The sequence below is a fragment of the Nicotiana tomentosiformis genome, chromosome 2 (genome assembly GCF_000390325.3).
Source record: "Nicotiana tomentosiformis chromosome 2, ASM39032v3, whole genome shotgun sequence".
In the NCBI taxonomy this organism is placed as follows: Eukaryota; Viridiplantae; Streptophyta; class Magnoliopsida; order Solanales; family Solanaceae; genus Nicotiana; species Nicotiana tomentosiformis.
Genome location: NC_090813.1, coordinates 156,085,945 through 156,100,382, shown reverse-complemented (window position 1 = coordinate 156,100,382; position 14,438 = coordinate 156,085,945). Strand labels below are relative to the sequence as shown.

Sequence of the window (14,438 nt, the reverse complement as noted above, 5' to 3'; positions counted from 1 at the left end):
CGTGGTCATAATGAGCGGTTAGATAAAGCCAGCTAGCGTAGTTCGAGAGAATATGTCTAGTAAATTGTTATAGTTGCTCGAGAGAGAATTACGGCACCTAAAGTGCTCACGATCAGTAGAGAATATATAAGCGAAATTGTAGGAAACATAGTGGGAAGGATTCCAACATTTGGGGAAATCATAGTTCTAGACCTCCTAAATTTAGTCCCCAACCCTTAGTATTTTTAGTTGTTAATTTACTGCTTTAGTTTATTAGTTAATTAGTTAGATATAAAAATCTTAATCTTTATAACTTAGAAATTTATTCGAGCTTGTCTTCTTAACGATATTGAATAATTATGGTGAAACCTTAGTTCTCTGTGAGATTCGACTCTGGACTCTTAGACCGGATTATATTTGCAGCGACTGCTTATCTTTTTTAGAACTAGAGTTGGGCGTGATCAATACTTATTGAGTATATGGGGTCAGTTGTACTCATACTACACTTCTGCACCTTGCGTGCAGATCTTGGAGTTGATGTTGTTGTGTACGGTGGGAGCTGGCATTGAAGATGTACATGCGTTCCGGTTATAACTTCCACTTGTCCTTGGTAGCTTTAGGTTTGCAAATCTGTTTATGTATATTCCGAACAGATGATGTATTACCAGTCATTGAGATTTTGTATATAGTTTCAGTTATTTCATTTATTGATCCCTTCTTACTTCATTATAGTTGTATTGACTGTTATCTGGCTTACCTAACGGTTTGGATTATGTGTCATCACGACTGATTGGATTTTGGGTGGTGACAATAAATTGAATTTGGGGGAGTACTGTATGGTGGGCAATCCAAGAAAAGACTGATAACATGAATTCCCCTTAAAGTACAAAAGTTCACGATCCAAGAAAATAACTCCTGCAAAGCTCAATCAGCAAACCTTTTTGGGAAGCTCATTCCCAACTCCCAAGAACCAAATGCTCGATTCTCTCTTCTGTATATATAATCTTCGCCCACTGACTTCCAAGAGCAAACCAAACAGCTATAAATCCAAACTTCTCTTAGTACATTACAATCACCACTCCATTTTTCCAAACACATTTTCCAAACAAACCATGAAGAACCTTTTGTACTCAGTTGCTCTCTGCCTTTCTGTCCTCTTTGTTCTTGCTCATATTAATGAAGCAGTCATTCCCTGTGGCACTGTAGACATGAAGGCCGCAGCCTGCATCTCCTTTGCCACAGGGAAGGATGCAAAGCCGTCGGCGCCGTGTTGCAATGGGCTGCAACAGTTGGCACAAAATGTGAAGTCTGTGGATGATAAGAAGGCTATTTGCAGATGCCTCAAGGCTGGTGTCAAGAACTTTGTTGGTGTTCAAGATAGATTCCTTAGCCAACTCCCCACTGCTTGCAAGATTAAAGTTGGCTTCCCTGTCTCCATGAACACCAACTGTGAAACGTGAGTATAATCTTCTATATAAAGAGTTTAAGTTGTGTCAAAAAAAATTACATCAAAATTTTTACGATAAACTGCCTTATTTTTTAGGTTACAAATAGTTACTTTAGTTATCGTTTTAGTGATCTGATATATATTCGTATATAGGAATTATTCACTTTGTCTCGAAAAGTTAGTTTTTAATTATTTTTTTCTTATGGCGGAAAAAAGTGAACTGCTGAAAATTTTTAGAAAAATCTCTTAATATCGTTGACTAGAAATAATGTCCTTTATTTTAGAAATAACACTTATTTGAGTCGATTTTCAAGCTTGGTAAAGTAAGACTAATTTTTAGTGAAAAGAATTAAACATGTTGTCCTAATTCATGAGACTTCCCAGTTTTTAAATTCGCACCCAGTTTGTGACCTAAAGTTGCTTTCTTATACATCCAAAGCCTTTTTAAATCTGATGAAAAAAGGGGGGAAAAACAAAGAAAAGATTTTTTTCGTGTTGTCAAACTGAATATCTTATGAAGGAATTATCTTGCGATTAGCAGAATTATTTGTCAATTTTAATTTGTAATAGATAATAAATCTTTTAATTTTATCCGAATGTACTTACGTTTGGTCTGTTGGGAATGTCAATTTGCAGGATTCGCATGTAAGACCAAAATGATTTGGAGAGGTTATAGCAAGTTGGAAAAAGCTTGTGTTATTTCACATGAATAAGACGTGAGAAAGGCAAATAAGAGCTCTATATATATATGATGTAATAGGCAACCTTGACCTTTGTAACTTTTCACTTGTTATGAGTTTATTATTGAATCATTAAGCATTGTCACAAGTACTTTCGTTGAGTATATCTTTTCTTAAGTGTTTTTATTATTTCTCTCCGATATTTTTTTATTGAGTTTAACTTCTATACAACTGTTCTACATTAGATCACCTAAAAATTAATTACAAGTTATCATTCATAAAACGTAAAATTAGTGTTTTGGAAAATATATAAGACAAGTTAATGCAATGACGTGTTAAAATATATTGATAGTGTTAAAAAAATTATACTGACAATATTTGTAAATTACAAATCTTGGTAGGGAATAGAGCTACAGTAGAGAGCGCTTTCTGTGCAAATACGGATTAGTTGGGTCCTAAAGCGGGTGAAAAGTCAAACAACAATTAAAATAAAATAAAAGAACTTGACAAAACGGCGAGAAAATTTTCAATGAACTTAACAAATAAGTAACATGGATATTCGATTCACTTTTAATCCATCCCGGAGGATGAACAATATTCTCCAGTATATATGTATTGGATATTTGGATTCCCAAACATGCCATAGGATAGTAACTTTAAAAATCATCATATTTGAGTTAAATTTAATTTGGTCAATGGGAAAGCGGTACTTCTTAAATATGAAATGACAATGTTATGTTATATAGAGACATGAGATTAGCAATTTAACTTTGACTTTTGTAGATCTTCTACATAGTGAAGGAAAAGAAGTATAGAAAGTTAATTCTTTCATAGGATGCATGGTCCATTAGGTAAAGTATTATTAGGTTCCCTATACACTTCTCACTTTTATGAAATCTCATGATATGGATAAGAAGACTTTTGATCTAATCTTATCACCTGGAATGCTGCTTTCACGTCGATAGACAAATGGATGTGGAAGTACATACCTAATATCTTTAATGTTTGTATATGGTCTTAATTTATACGCTGATCTCTAAATATCTTACACCAATGGCTAAGATTAAACTAAAGATATCACGTACTTATCATGTTCAATTAATCGTATAAGATAGTTTTAATCTTTTTAATATTAGATATTGCTCTTAACCATTCGATGAATTTGTTGAAGGGGACAACCTACAACCAATGTAAAAGACTGATCTACACTTATCAGTTACATATACGCAGCTCATGGAAGATATTTGTCTCATATACGTTAAACCAAAACACCTAAACTTTCCATATCTACTTTTGATATCAACAGAATCTTCTAGACTTTTGTTGACGAAATATTGTTATGAAACTGAGCATCCACTTTCTATTCGTTCATTTATTCAAATTAATCTTAGTATATGTACTTAAGCAGTCATGCTACTTGGCGAGACAAGTTTTCAATACAAGGACACAATTAGGTAAAGACCAAAAACCGCAAGGAGGATGGATAAGTTCGAATTTTCCCCCCACAAAGTACAACTTTTACCAAAGGGAAAAAGAGAGAAAAACGAAGGCTCAGAAAGTTTAGCATCAGCATAGATGGCAATCAGGAAAAAAAATCAATATAATTTGTGTCATACATAAAGCTAAACCACAATAAGGAATATAATAAACATAGATTTTCTTTGAATTGCACTATCCAAAGTGATTTTTACATTCTATTTCTCTATGTACAAGAAGAGCTGGAAATGTGTTGAAGACCCTAAAGTACCTAAAATGCCCAGAAGCAGCTATGGTTATTTGGTCCTTCCTACCTATGTATCTAATTTGCATAACAAGAAAAGATGGAGTCATCTATAAGACAGGTCTATTCAACTTCTTCTATTTCATGTTCCTAAACAAGTAATACTTGTCCTCGTTACTAACAGGATTTTCAGGCTCCACATGGCAGACAAAATTCATCAGCCAGGACCAAGAAAAAACAAAATTGCCCAGTTTTGAAGTTCTTACCTGTACAACAGAAGAAACAGGAAACAACACGAGGTTATTTTTTAAAGAAACAGTCGCAAGAATACTAAGATATGCTGCTATATTTAAAAAAAAACTAAGATATGCTGCAACATCTCTTAGCCCCATAGATATCCTTCTCTAAAAAGTTGTACAAGTTAAACAGAGACGGAACTAGCAACAAGCTTCATTCCAAAAGCTACTTTGCCCCTTTTATAGTGTAGTTCAAATTTTTTTTCTGTGAGCTAGAGTGAATTATTAAATTTTCGGTGCAATATGACCAGTTCACCTTGCTTGCTTGTGCTGGACCATTTGGAATGAAAAAAGCACAGGTGCCTTTCGAATGCACATATGTTGAAGTGTCTGCCTTTCTTAGCTCTCTAGCCTAGATTACAGAATATACATGGCAGAGGACGATACAATAGAGTTCATTGGTTCAGTATCAGACCGAATAGCACTTATGTAAATGAATGCTTCTCTTGTACAGGGCTATATTCCGTCTTCTTCTTCTTCTTTTTTTCTGACCAGCACTATCTTTCTTTTTTCTTTTAAGAACAGTGGTACCCAGGCCCGCTTGCACGCACCTAGACCATTTAACTGACAAGCACTATCTTAGTGCTGATATATTAATATATGATAGACTTACCTTTTCAAGAAATTCTTGTAACTGCTTGTAAAAGTGGCTTGAATGGTTATTTCGGGCTAGCAATAGAGAGGGTAATTGGCTGAACTATCCTGCATTGAGTGGATAGAGTAAAAGAATTGTGTCTTATGCAATAACAGTTGCAATTGAGCAGGTTTAGGATGTAGCTCCAGTATATGTATACTCAATAGGGTCTAACAAACATATGCATGTTAACAAAGTAGAGTCCCCCCAGTAATTAAAAATTGTAACGATGTTCGTAAAATGTTAACAGGTCAAAGAGATGGTAACTGTAGAACACATCAAGGTATAGTTCCAAAATATATTTTCAAGAACAAGCGATTTTAATACGTTACTATCTACACTTCCATAATGCATATAATCTCGCTATTTATATCTAAACACACTGAATCTGTTAAAAGATGCAACATCTGTAATGTTCAAATTACTTGGTATCATTCATATTTAATCCTTTTTTATGGTCTAAAAATCTGTGTACTGCCCATATCCTAGCTGTCACTGAAAACTTGTTCACTAGATTTATATGCTAAATGCAAATTTTGGTGTCCAAAAATAGCTTGATAAAAATTTTCCTTCTAAAAAACAATAGCTTGATTAAATTCTAACTTGTCATAATCTCTAAGCTCAGAGTGAAACCTAATGAATTCACAAGAGAACACCACCCTTTCATTAAGGATTTGCATTTATATAACCGAGAAATCTCTGAGGGCCAATAGCACATGGTTCGAAACTCAGTAGATAATAGGCCACCCTTCTACTCTTCTCCACTTAAATAATGGGTTTTTGTCTATGGCAGGGTTCGAATCCATGATGTGTGCCTAACCCATACATCATACGCAGCGCTCTTACCACAAGACCAAAGCCATGAAGGTCCACCCTTTCGTTAAATTTCCACTTAAGAAACCACGAATTGGATGAGATATGTTATTATGACCATCAAATTATTGTTAGGAGGCATCAAACATGTGTTAGGAAGATCACTTCTTAAATAATTGGTTTCCTTTTGGGTATCATGGAATTTCATAATCGTTTTGTATCTTGGCTAGAGGAAGACTTGGCAATCTAATAGGTCTAGCGCTCTCCAGTACTGTAGGGAGTAGCTTGCTAATATCCAAACTTGTCATGATCTCTGAGCTCAGAGTGAAACCTCTCTGTATCTTGGCTTAAGGAAGAAATGGCAATCTAATTGGTTTAGGGACCTCTCTGTATCTTGGCTTGAGGAAGAAATGGCAATCTAATTGGTTTAGGGACCTCTCTGTATCTTGGCTTGAGGAAGAAATGGCAATCCAATTGGTTTAGGTCTCTTTCTAATAGCTTGCTATTATACTAATTTGTCATAATATTTAAGATCATAGTGAAACCTGATGAATTCATAGTTCACAAGAAAACACCAGTCTTTCACTGAGTTTTCACTTACGACCACGAATTGGATGAGATATTTTTATATTATCACCAAAACCTTGCTAGGAAGCATGAAACATGTGTTAGGTCATTTGCGTTTCTCTAATTACAACATCTTGCATTTCATGCATACACCGTGACTACCCTTTTCTTTTCCCAAAGAGTTTATGTTCACTATGGGCAAAAAACCAGGTATGGTGTATCTTTTGCATTCCCTAATCAGTGATGAATGGAGCATATACTATCAAAAAGAAGAGCCAAGGGTATTATCACTTTTAGCCCGTGTCAAAAACTATTTACATTCGGTAGCCAAAAAAGTGTATAAAATTTGTATAATTTTTGGATATAACATACATAATGTATATATATATACGGAAAATATACATTTTTCGGCTATTATTTTGAGAGTGGTTATACAATGTCATTTTCCCAAAATTATTGTAATTGGAGGGCAGTTATTTAACTAAGATTCGTTTTTTCCTTTTCTTACCAAAAGATAGGGTGACGCTTGACTAATGTTGAAGCTAATGTAGACATAACAAGTAGCATAACTCAAAAATTCTTACCAATATATGGGGGTGAAGCTTGACTAATGTTGAAGCTACAGCAGATATAACAAGTAGCACATAACTCAACAATAGTTGTTTCCTTTTTCCTTATGTTCGAAAGATGAAAGCAATAACTATCCAGAAAACAAAAGTACTAATATAGTAATATGTACTCTTTTGCATAGACATTTCACACTCCAGTATTCTGGTGCTCTAACTGATAGCAATCGAGCAATATTATACTGCTTCCAAGACCACCATATAAAATTTAACCAATAGCAAAAGAAAATTACCTTATGTAGGAGATTACTTCACTGGTTTAGCAGAATCTCCCCTTAACTCCTTTCTTATCAGCTTAAGAATTTCAATAATCTGCATTTGAATAAAAGAGATATGTAAGAAGATACAATGTTACCTCTTACAATACAAGCTTCAGGGGAAACTGCAACTAGTCAAACACCCCCACCCCGTACACACACACCTAAATGCCCAATCCTCCACCCAACCCCTGGAATTTGTTCACCAGCAGCAGGAAAAAGTCTTTTATCCCACTTGCCATTTCAACCGCAGTTACTGATAGTCCTAAATGCCCAATCCTCCACCCAACCCCTGGAATTTGTTCACCAGCAGCAGGAAAAAGTCTTTTATCCCACTTGCCATTTCAACCGCAGTTACTGATAGTCCCCACATGATAACTACTACATACTCTGGTGTTGTTTTTTCTTAATTTCTCCCTTTAACTTGTCCTTCAAAACTTGGTGCAAGAAAAATTCTGTCTTCAGATGCAAAGGCCAGTTCCTGAATCTAGCAGCCTCAATAGAATTATTTTTAGTATTTGCAATCTTAGAGACAATACTTGAACAACTTTACTTGCTCCAAGTTAAATCAAAAGAACCCAAAAACACTTACATTGAAGGGGAAAGTTATTTAAGATTTCTTTGAGCAGAAGATTTGACTTACTCCAGGATAATGCTGCAAAACTGGTGAGTAGTGATCAAGTGCGATGTATATCTTTTCAAGTAGTCGCAGAAGTGTATCTACCTCATCTCCCAAAAGATCAACCTGAATATAGAATTTAAAATATATCAGGCAAACTATAGAAGCATGGATAAATCAAAGGATGTTTTTACTTATGTAGTAGGCTTGTAACTTACACTTGAAGTCATTGCAGAGTTAGCGACTATGAAAATGCTTTGATAAAAAAGAACTATTATGAACATGCAAAACCAAAAAAATATACAGGACCAATACAATTTTTAATAGGTAATTTTATATCTTCAAAGCTAACCAAATGAAATGGCATGATTATAGATGATTCAAATAGCCAACCAACTAGTTTGGGATTGAGATGTAGTTGTTGTTCTATAGCTTGTAAATAAATAGAAATCGATGTAAATGGAAAATTCATTTTGATGTCCATACTATCAATTGCTTATTTTGTCTCTTTATAATTAGATAACTTTAGCATGGATCATAACGAGAGTTAGATTTTCAATTAACCTAAGTCAACCATCTCTCCATTAGTTTGGAGGCTGCATGTAGATTAACATACTCCAACTGATTATATTCCTATGCCTAATAAATGCAGGTCATTACCTCAGCCTCGGCCTTTTGAAGGTCTGAACATCTTTTTTCAAGCCTCTGTCGGTACAATAGCACTGTTCTTCTAAGTGAATTGGTCTTCTTAGCAAGAGAATTCAATTGACACGATGAATGCTCCAACCTGAAAGTATTGAGACAATCTATTATGCTGTAGGAAAATCAACACATTGTAAAACTTCAAGAATTCGTATCTTCTATAACCTAGGTCCATGTGTATGTGTGCACATGTGCATGCGTGTCTGCCTGCGTGTGTTTATGCCAGTTAAATGAAAAATGAACATGTACAAGTATTACACTGTATTTCCTATTAGTATAAAATGATTAAGCCAGTCTACAGTAAAAACATGGTGTTAATGCTTAAACCAGTTAAAAACATTCCTGATTACTATACAATAACTAAGCCAGTTATAACGCCTATATACCTGATTTCCGATGCATCCAAAAACAAATCAGGATATGCATAGACAAATAGGCTTGTAAATTACAATAAAGAAAAGCACAATGTTTTAGTGCTGGAAAACTTTTTTGGCACATGTTGGTGCAGTAAACAGAAGGGAAACTAGGCACAACGGGAAGACTTAGCTGCCATGTGACCTGTAGGTCAAGGGTTCAAGCCATGAAAACAGTCGCTTACAAAATAGCAAGGTAAGACTGTAGAAAAGACCCAATGTGGTCTGGTCCATCTTTAGCGAGAGCTTAGTGCACCAGGTTGATGCATTAAACAATAGCTTATCTATAGCTGGGGTAGGGCACATGGAGAGAACGAGTCCATTAAGGAGTAGATGAGTAAATATTATCGACAAAAGGGAAAAAACTAAAGGATAGAAATAGATATCCAACTGATAATCAACAACTGGCAATATGTGACAGCAAAAAGTAGAATCTTTTCCTGCCATGAAGAAAACTTGGGGAAAATAACTGTAAGTGTTATTTCATCTCATGATTAGCTTTTACGTATTATTCAATTTTTTGAGACCAATAAGGTTTAGTTTTAACAACGTAATTTTTTTTTCTTTTTTGATCAAGAAAGCAATATGGATATCAAGAGGGATCCTGTTGAGCTGCATAAGAGAGTCCTATTCTATAGCATTTGAATGTTCCCTGGTATATAAGGGCCTATAGATTGATGTGGCAGGAAGAAACTATGGCAGGTTAGTATTAGAAAGCAGAGCAAAGTTTACGGGCGATCCCAATTTGAAGAGAAGGGGTTCTTCTTTTAAATTCAAATTTAGCACTTGAGTAAAGAAATCTGTTGTTGGGTCATTTAGGCTTCTATCTTGGCCCATTTTTTAAAACGGCAAAGTTATGTATAACGGGGTTTGTTATGTTATAGGCATTCCATATTTTCGTTGGGGCTAATGTAAAGCTGCATTCATCTTGACTGCCATCCCAAAATAATTGTACATTAACTTATCAAATGCTCCCTCTGTTTCAATTTATGTGCCTTAGTTTGACTTAGCTCAGAGCTTAAGTAAGAAAAACTTCTAGATCTTGCAGTCTTAAACTAAAGATGTGTGTAATGTACCAAGATGCCCTTGAATCTTGTGGTCTTAAATATGTCGTGTGAAATGTTGGAGTTAAATAGTTACTAAAAATAGAAAGAGGCAGTCTTTTTGAAATAGACTAAAAGGAAAGTAAGACACATAAATTGAAACAGAGGGAGTACATATGTATAGTTGATTTTCATAAAGATAATAATGACAACTGCATTAGCAATGCTTCCTTTTTTAATTGATAATATTACATTAACAATCATACTAAGCAATTGTGATTAACTATTTAACTTAATGTCATTTCCCTTTCAATAGATGAACTAGCATATTTAAGTATTTATATAAATTTTATATATTGTTTTTTACTTATATAGAGTAATGAAAATATTACACATTTCCATAGTATCACTATAAATTTACCATTTTGGAAGATAGAATTGTTTCGAGTATCATTTATTTCTTATGTCATTACATTTATTACTATTTTAATCAGGCTTTTACCCAGTTTGGAACTCTACTGTGCCGGTAGAACTTTTTGGTATCTAAATTTTGATAGGACTCACAAGAGTCCATATGCGGAAAAGTATAACTTTAAAAGGTAATCATTAATACCATGTGGGTTATGAAGCACATACCTCGCATGATTAGTTTCAAGACTGCCATTCACCCTGCATTCAAAATCCGCAAGCATTTTTGACAGCCCATGCACCGTACAAATTACTGTTTCCATCTGCTTTCTTTGCTCAATTTCTTTGGTTTCATTTAAGGCCAAAATGTTCTGCCTCTCCTCAGAAACAGCAAGGACCATCTTTGTTTTGTCATCAGCTTCTTTTAACTCCAGCACCTTCTCTACAAGCTTTTGATTTAACTGGTGGGTCACCTCCTTCAGTGCTTCAATTTGCTCCAATGCTTCTGCCAATTGACTCTTTACTGCATCTAATTCTATATTGTTCTCAGAAACTAATCTTTGCTGCCTACTTGCATGTTCTCTCACAGCATTGAGCTCTTGAGTTACCAACTGAAAATGTTCCTTCTCCTTTGCTAGAGCAGTTGATGCATCTCTTGCTAATTTGTCCTTTTCATCCACTGACGTTTCCAGCTGATAAATCATTTGCTTTAGTTTTTCCTTCTCTTCAACCTCCAATGTTAATTCATATTCCCTCTGAATAGCTTTCATCTCAAGAAATATCCGACCTTCATTTTCATTCAAATAATCCTGGTACAATTCTTTGAGCTTGTCCTGAGCATCCTTGATGCCTTCACTGAAAATCACTCCATAAAGATCTTGCACTATAAGACACTCTAACTCTGAATCTTCAAGTTCAAATTTGCTGGTACTTTCGGCATTAATGTAAGCTTCCCTCAAAATAATATCATAAATTCCATTCATAATATGAAACTCCATGCTTGACTCATCAGCTTCTCTGCCTTTTTTTCTAATGAGATCCCTCAGAAAACATGTATACACTTCTTCCCTGACTGAAGCTGCTATCTGTAAGTCTTCCACAACTAAATTGATATCATCTATCTGCTTTAGCATGTTAGCTTCAGCAAAAGACTGTTGCCGACTCTTCTCAGCAGCGCTGGAAATTTCGGATAGCATACACTTCACGTCATTTTCCTTATCTCTAAGCAATTCGTTTAGCTGACGATTTTCAGAAAGAAGGCTGTCGATTCTGTCCTTCAAATTGTCTAAACTTTCAGCTTTCTGAGTAAATTCAGGACAGTTTTTATTCTTTACAAGGATACCGTCCAATTTCAATATAACTTCTGGGATCTTCTTTCTTAGAAAATCAAACTCCCCCTGATCCGTCTTATGCGGCACAATAGACCCCCTTCCTATAAGATTTAGATATTCGCGTCTTAGAGCAAAGTAGTCATCAGTTTTCTTTTCCAGAATGGACTCGTGTTCTCTCTTCATCTTTGTCATCATATTATTAAAATAGTCCACCATTTCCTCCCGTGACATGTGTTTCAATGAGGCAGCTTCAAACTTCTCGGGTATATCACTTTTTGAATCCTCCAGCCTCCCTTTTTCCTCCCAAATAGATTTTGAAGATGCCACATGCTCACTTGACATCTTGCGGTGAAAGTGGTCCACATCCTGAGATGCATGTAATGTCAGACGCCCTGTTTCTGTACTTGACAATGACTTCAATATAATCTCTATATCATTCCGCAAACTAGAGATCTCATTCAACTTCTCAATTCGAATGTCACGTGATTGACGATACTGATCCCACAATTTGTCCTCAAAAACTTCCTGCATACCCCGGATCAGACTCTGCATCACCACAGCATCAAGCTCCGATTCAATTAGATGCTCCTCCTGCCACTGCCCCATTGATGTCTTGGACAACTGTATCATTTCATCCATCCGTATGAAAATGGCCTCCATGGTCATTTTCAGATTCTTCAGTGTTTTGTCGACGTGTACCCAACTCTCAGATTCCTTCTCTCGCAAAATGCCACCAAGACCCACCAACTCTGAACAAGAACCACTCCTTCTGAAAGAGCTGAAGCCTCTAACCCTATCAATTCCCTTCTTCAACTTCTTGAACTGATCCCTTGCTGAATTTCTTAGCCCATCCAGAATTTCTCTCAACTTCTCATGTTCCAGAAAAACATCAGATGAAGTCCAATGCTTCTGAGAATTCAAACCCTCTAGCTCATCCCCTAACACAGGTGACCCCAAAGATTCAGTTTTACTCAGACCCACATCGTGAAATTGCAAATACTCCTTCAGTTTGGCTAATTCCATTTCCTTAGAAATCATTCTCTCATCCGCCTCTTGTTCCACAGCACGTACAATTCCCTTAACAACAGAGTTACTCACCATCCTCGACACCATCATCCGGTCATTGATATCTTCCCAATACAAGTCAAAGTCCTCCAAAATTTCATCACCCAAATTCTCACTTCCGCTTCCACCATTCACCATTCTCTCAGACCCACTATTACTTGTTCCCACATAAGCATTACCACCACATGAATTTATACCATTCCCACTACCAACTCCTCCATTCTCTAACACCTCGGTGATACCCATAAGATAAACATACCTGCACACAGTATGTCAATGTATTCATATCTTCTGCATTGACACTACCAATACAACTACAGAGTGAAGCACTGGATCAGAAACAGAAGAGAGGCTAGAGTACATAAGTAACAAGCAAACCTTGACTGTGAATTTTTTTTTAAATGATGTCTTAAAAAACAGAGAGACTAGACTACATTAGTAACAAGCAAACCTCGAGTATTCCACCCGGGTACCTGTTACCTCCCAAGTACCGGGTAACTCTACCCACCAAGGCTTAGGCAGATTTGATTGTGTATCGGTAAATACCCAATTACACTGTCTAAGAGAACTCAGAAAGCGTTTGATCATACCATGATCTGATTTGCAAGCCTACTCGGGTTTCATGTATTTACTTGTAAGAACAGAATATTTTGTCTAGTAATTGTTAGTGACAGCTCCATTGGAAAAAATTAATTCTGTCAAAAAAAAACATTTTTAATATCATGGCATAAAAGAGACAACAACAACTAAAAATCATTAATGAAAGATTAAGCAAAGTCCCAATTGCGTTTCACAATTAACAATCACAAAGACATACCCACAAAACAAATACACTGAAATCCATAAATTCCTCAGCTCTATTAACTAAAGTTTGAGCTTAATTAATACTACAAGTTAATTAAACCAAAGTTAACAAGTAAAAAGTAAAGCAATAGTTATTATGTAGGAGAAGCTAAAATGTGTGAACTTACAAGGAAAGAAATTGAACCCTTTTTTGTATTTTCCTTCAAGCAATAGAATTTCCAAATTTGAAGGTTCAAAAATGTGGGTTTTTTTGTTTGAAAAATCCCAATATGACCGTTAAATGCTAAATTCTGCTAACTGTTTTTTTAGATTTTCAGACTCATTGGAGTGTCAGCTTTTTCTTAGGGTTTTTCTTGAGCGGGAGGGAGTGAATAGAAATGAAATGAGAGTCGAAAGTGAAGTTATTTACAGAATTACCATCGTTTTGAGTCGTTGGTATAAGAGGGTGAAGTTGGTAGGAAGAGAGTCATAATAAGAATGATTGGCCGAATGCGTGGAATTCTAAAAGTCTACCTACGTATATATTATTTGTTTGTATGTAGAATAAATATAGTATTTGTTGGCATTTGATCTCCTTTTTGTCTCTCCTCCTTTTTTATTGAACCTTCTAGAAAACATATTTGACTAGGGAGGCATGTCCATGCAGCCATCCAGTGGCGAACACTTGCAATTAAGCTGTGTTTGCCGAAATTTAATTTAATTTAATTAATATCTATATACACAATATTAAAAATAATCTTTATTTATCTATTTATCTATCTATCTATAGACTGTATCAAAATCATGAAACCCCTTAGCGAAATATTATTCTCTTTTTTCACCCTCTAAAAACATATGTTACACGGGATAAAATCGTAATTTAAGTTACCTCTTAATATTTAGAACTTTAAAATTAACTCCTATATTAGATAAAATTATAAATACGTAACATAATATTTAGAACTTCTCATGTATTATAAATTCTTAAAATTAGATTCTCCCTCTTCGTTTGACAGTATAACAGATTCTTTAAATATTAGATATTATATGCAAAA

At 35.2% G+C, this 14,438-nt stretch overlaps 2 protein-coding genes across 5 annotated transcripts; one reads left to right on the top strand and one right to left on the bottom strand.

Annotated features, from left to right (window-relative positions):
• The first annotated feature begins 985 nt into the window (after positions 1–985).
• LOC104094400 (non-specific lipid-transfer protein C, cotyledon-specific isoform-like) lies at positions 986–2,270 on the top strand. Its single transcript, XM_009600327.4, has 2 exons — positions 986–1,435; positions 2,063–2,270. The coding sequence occupies exons 1-2, from the start codon at positions 1,092–1,094 to the stop codon at positions 2,073–2,075; spliced, it is 357 nt and encodes a 118-aa protein (XP_009598622.2). The 5' UTR covers positions 986–1,091; the 3' UTR covers positions 2,076–2,270.
• A 1,478-nt stretch (positions 2,271–3,748) lies between these two features.
• LOC104094397 (WPP domain-associated protein-like) lies at positions 3,749–13,911 on the bottom strand. 4 transcript variants are annotated; one of them, XR_011414358.1, is made up of 7 exons: positions 13,822–13,911; positions 10,433–12,859; positions 8,299–8,425; positions 7,663–7,764; positions 6,996–7,074; positions 4,736–4,824; positions 3,749–4,092 (listed from the first exon to the last, which is right to left on the bottom strand). XR_011414358.1 is itself a non-coding variant. In XM_070196269.1 (6 exons), the coding sequence occupies exons 1-5, from the start codon at positions 13,872–13,874 to the stop codon at positions 7,009–7,011; spliced, it is 2,775 nt and encodes a 924-aa protein (XP_070052370.1). In that variant the 5' UTR covers positions 13,875–13,911; the 3' UTR covers positions 3,749–4,092; positions 6,996–7,008. The 4 variants fall into 4 exon arrangements, 1 of the variants encoding a protein (XP_070052370.1); XR_004506579.2 differs by lacking the exon at positions 13,822–13,911 and adding an exon at positions 13,572–13,815; XR_011414359.1 differs by lacking the exon at positions 13,822–13,911 and adding an exon at positions 13,191–13,293.
• Positions 13,912–14,438: the final 527 nt, after the last annotated feature.

Bases quoted from the DNA above. Each gene is read 5' to 3' on its own strand.
- LOC104094397 (XM_070196269.1), bottom strand. From the start codon at position 13,874: ATGACTCTCTTCCTACCAACTTCACCCTCTTATACCAACGACTCAAAA. The intron at 12,860-13,821 runs GTAATTCTGTAA...TACTGTGTGCAG, and splicing joins ACCAACGACTCAAAACGATG to GTATGTTTATCTTATGGGTA. The intron at 7,075-7,662 runs GTAAGTCAAATC...ATTCAAATGCAG, and splicing joins TTTTGCAGCATTATCCTGGA to ATTATTGAAATTCTTAAGCT.
- LOC104094400 (XM_009600327.4), top strand. From the start codon at position 1,092: ATGAAGAACCTTTTGTACTCAGTTGCTCTCTGCCTTTCTGTCCTCTTT.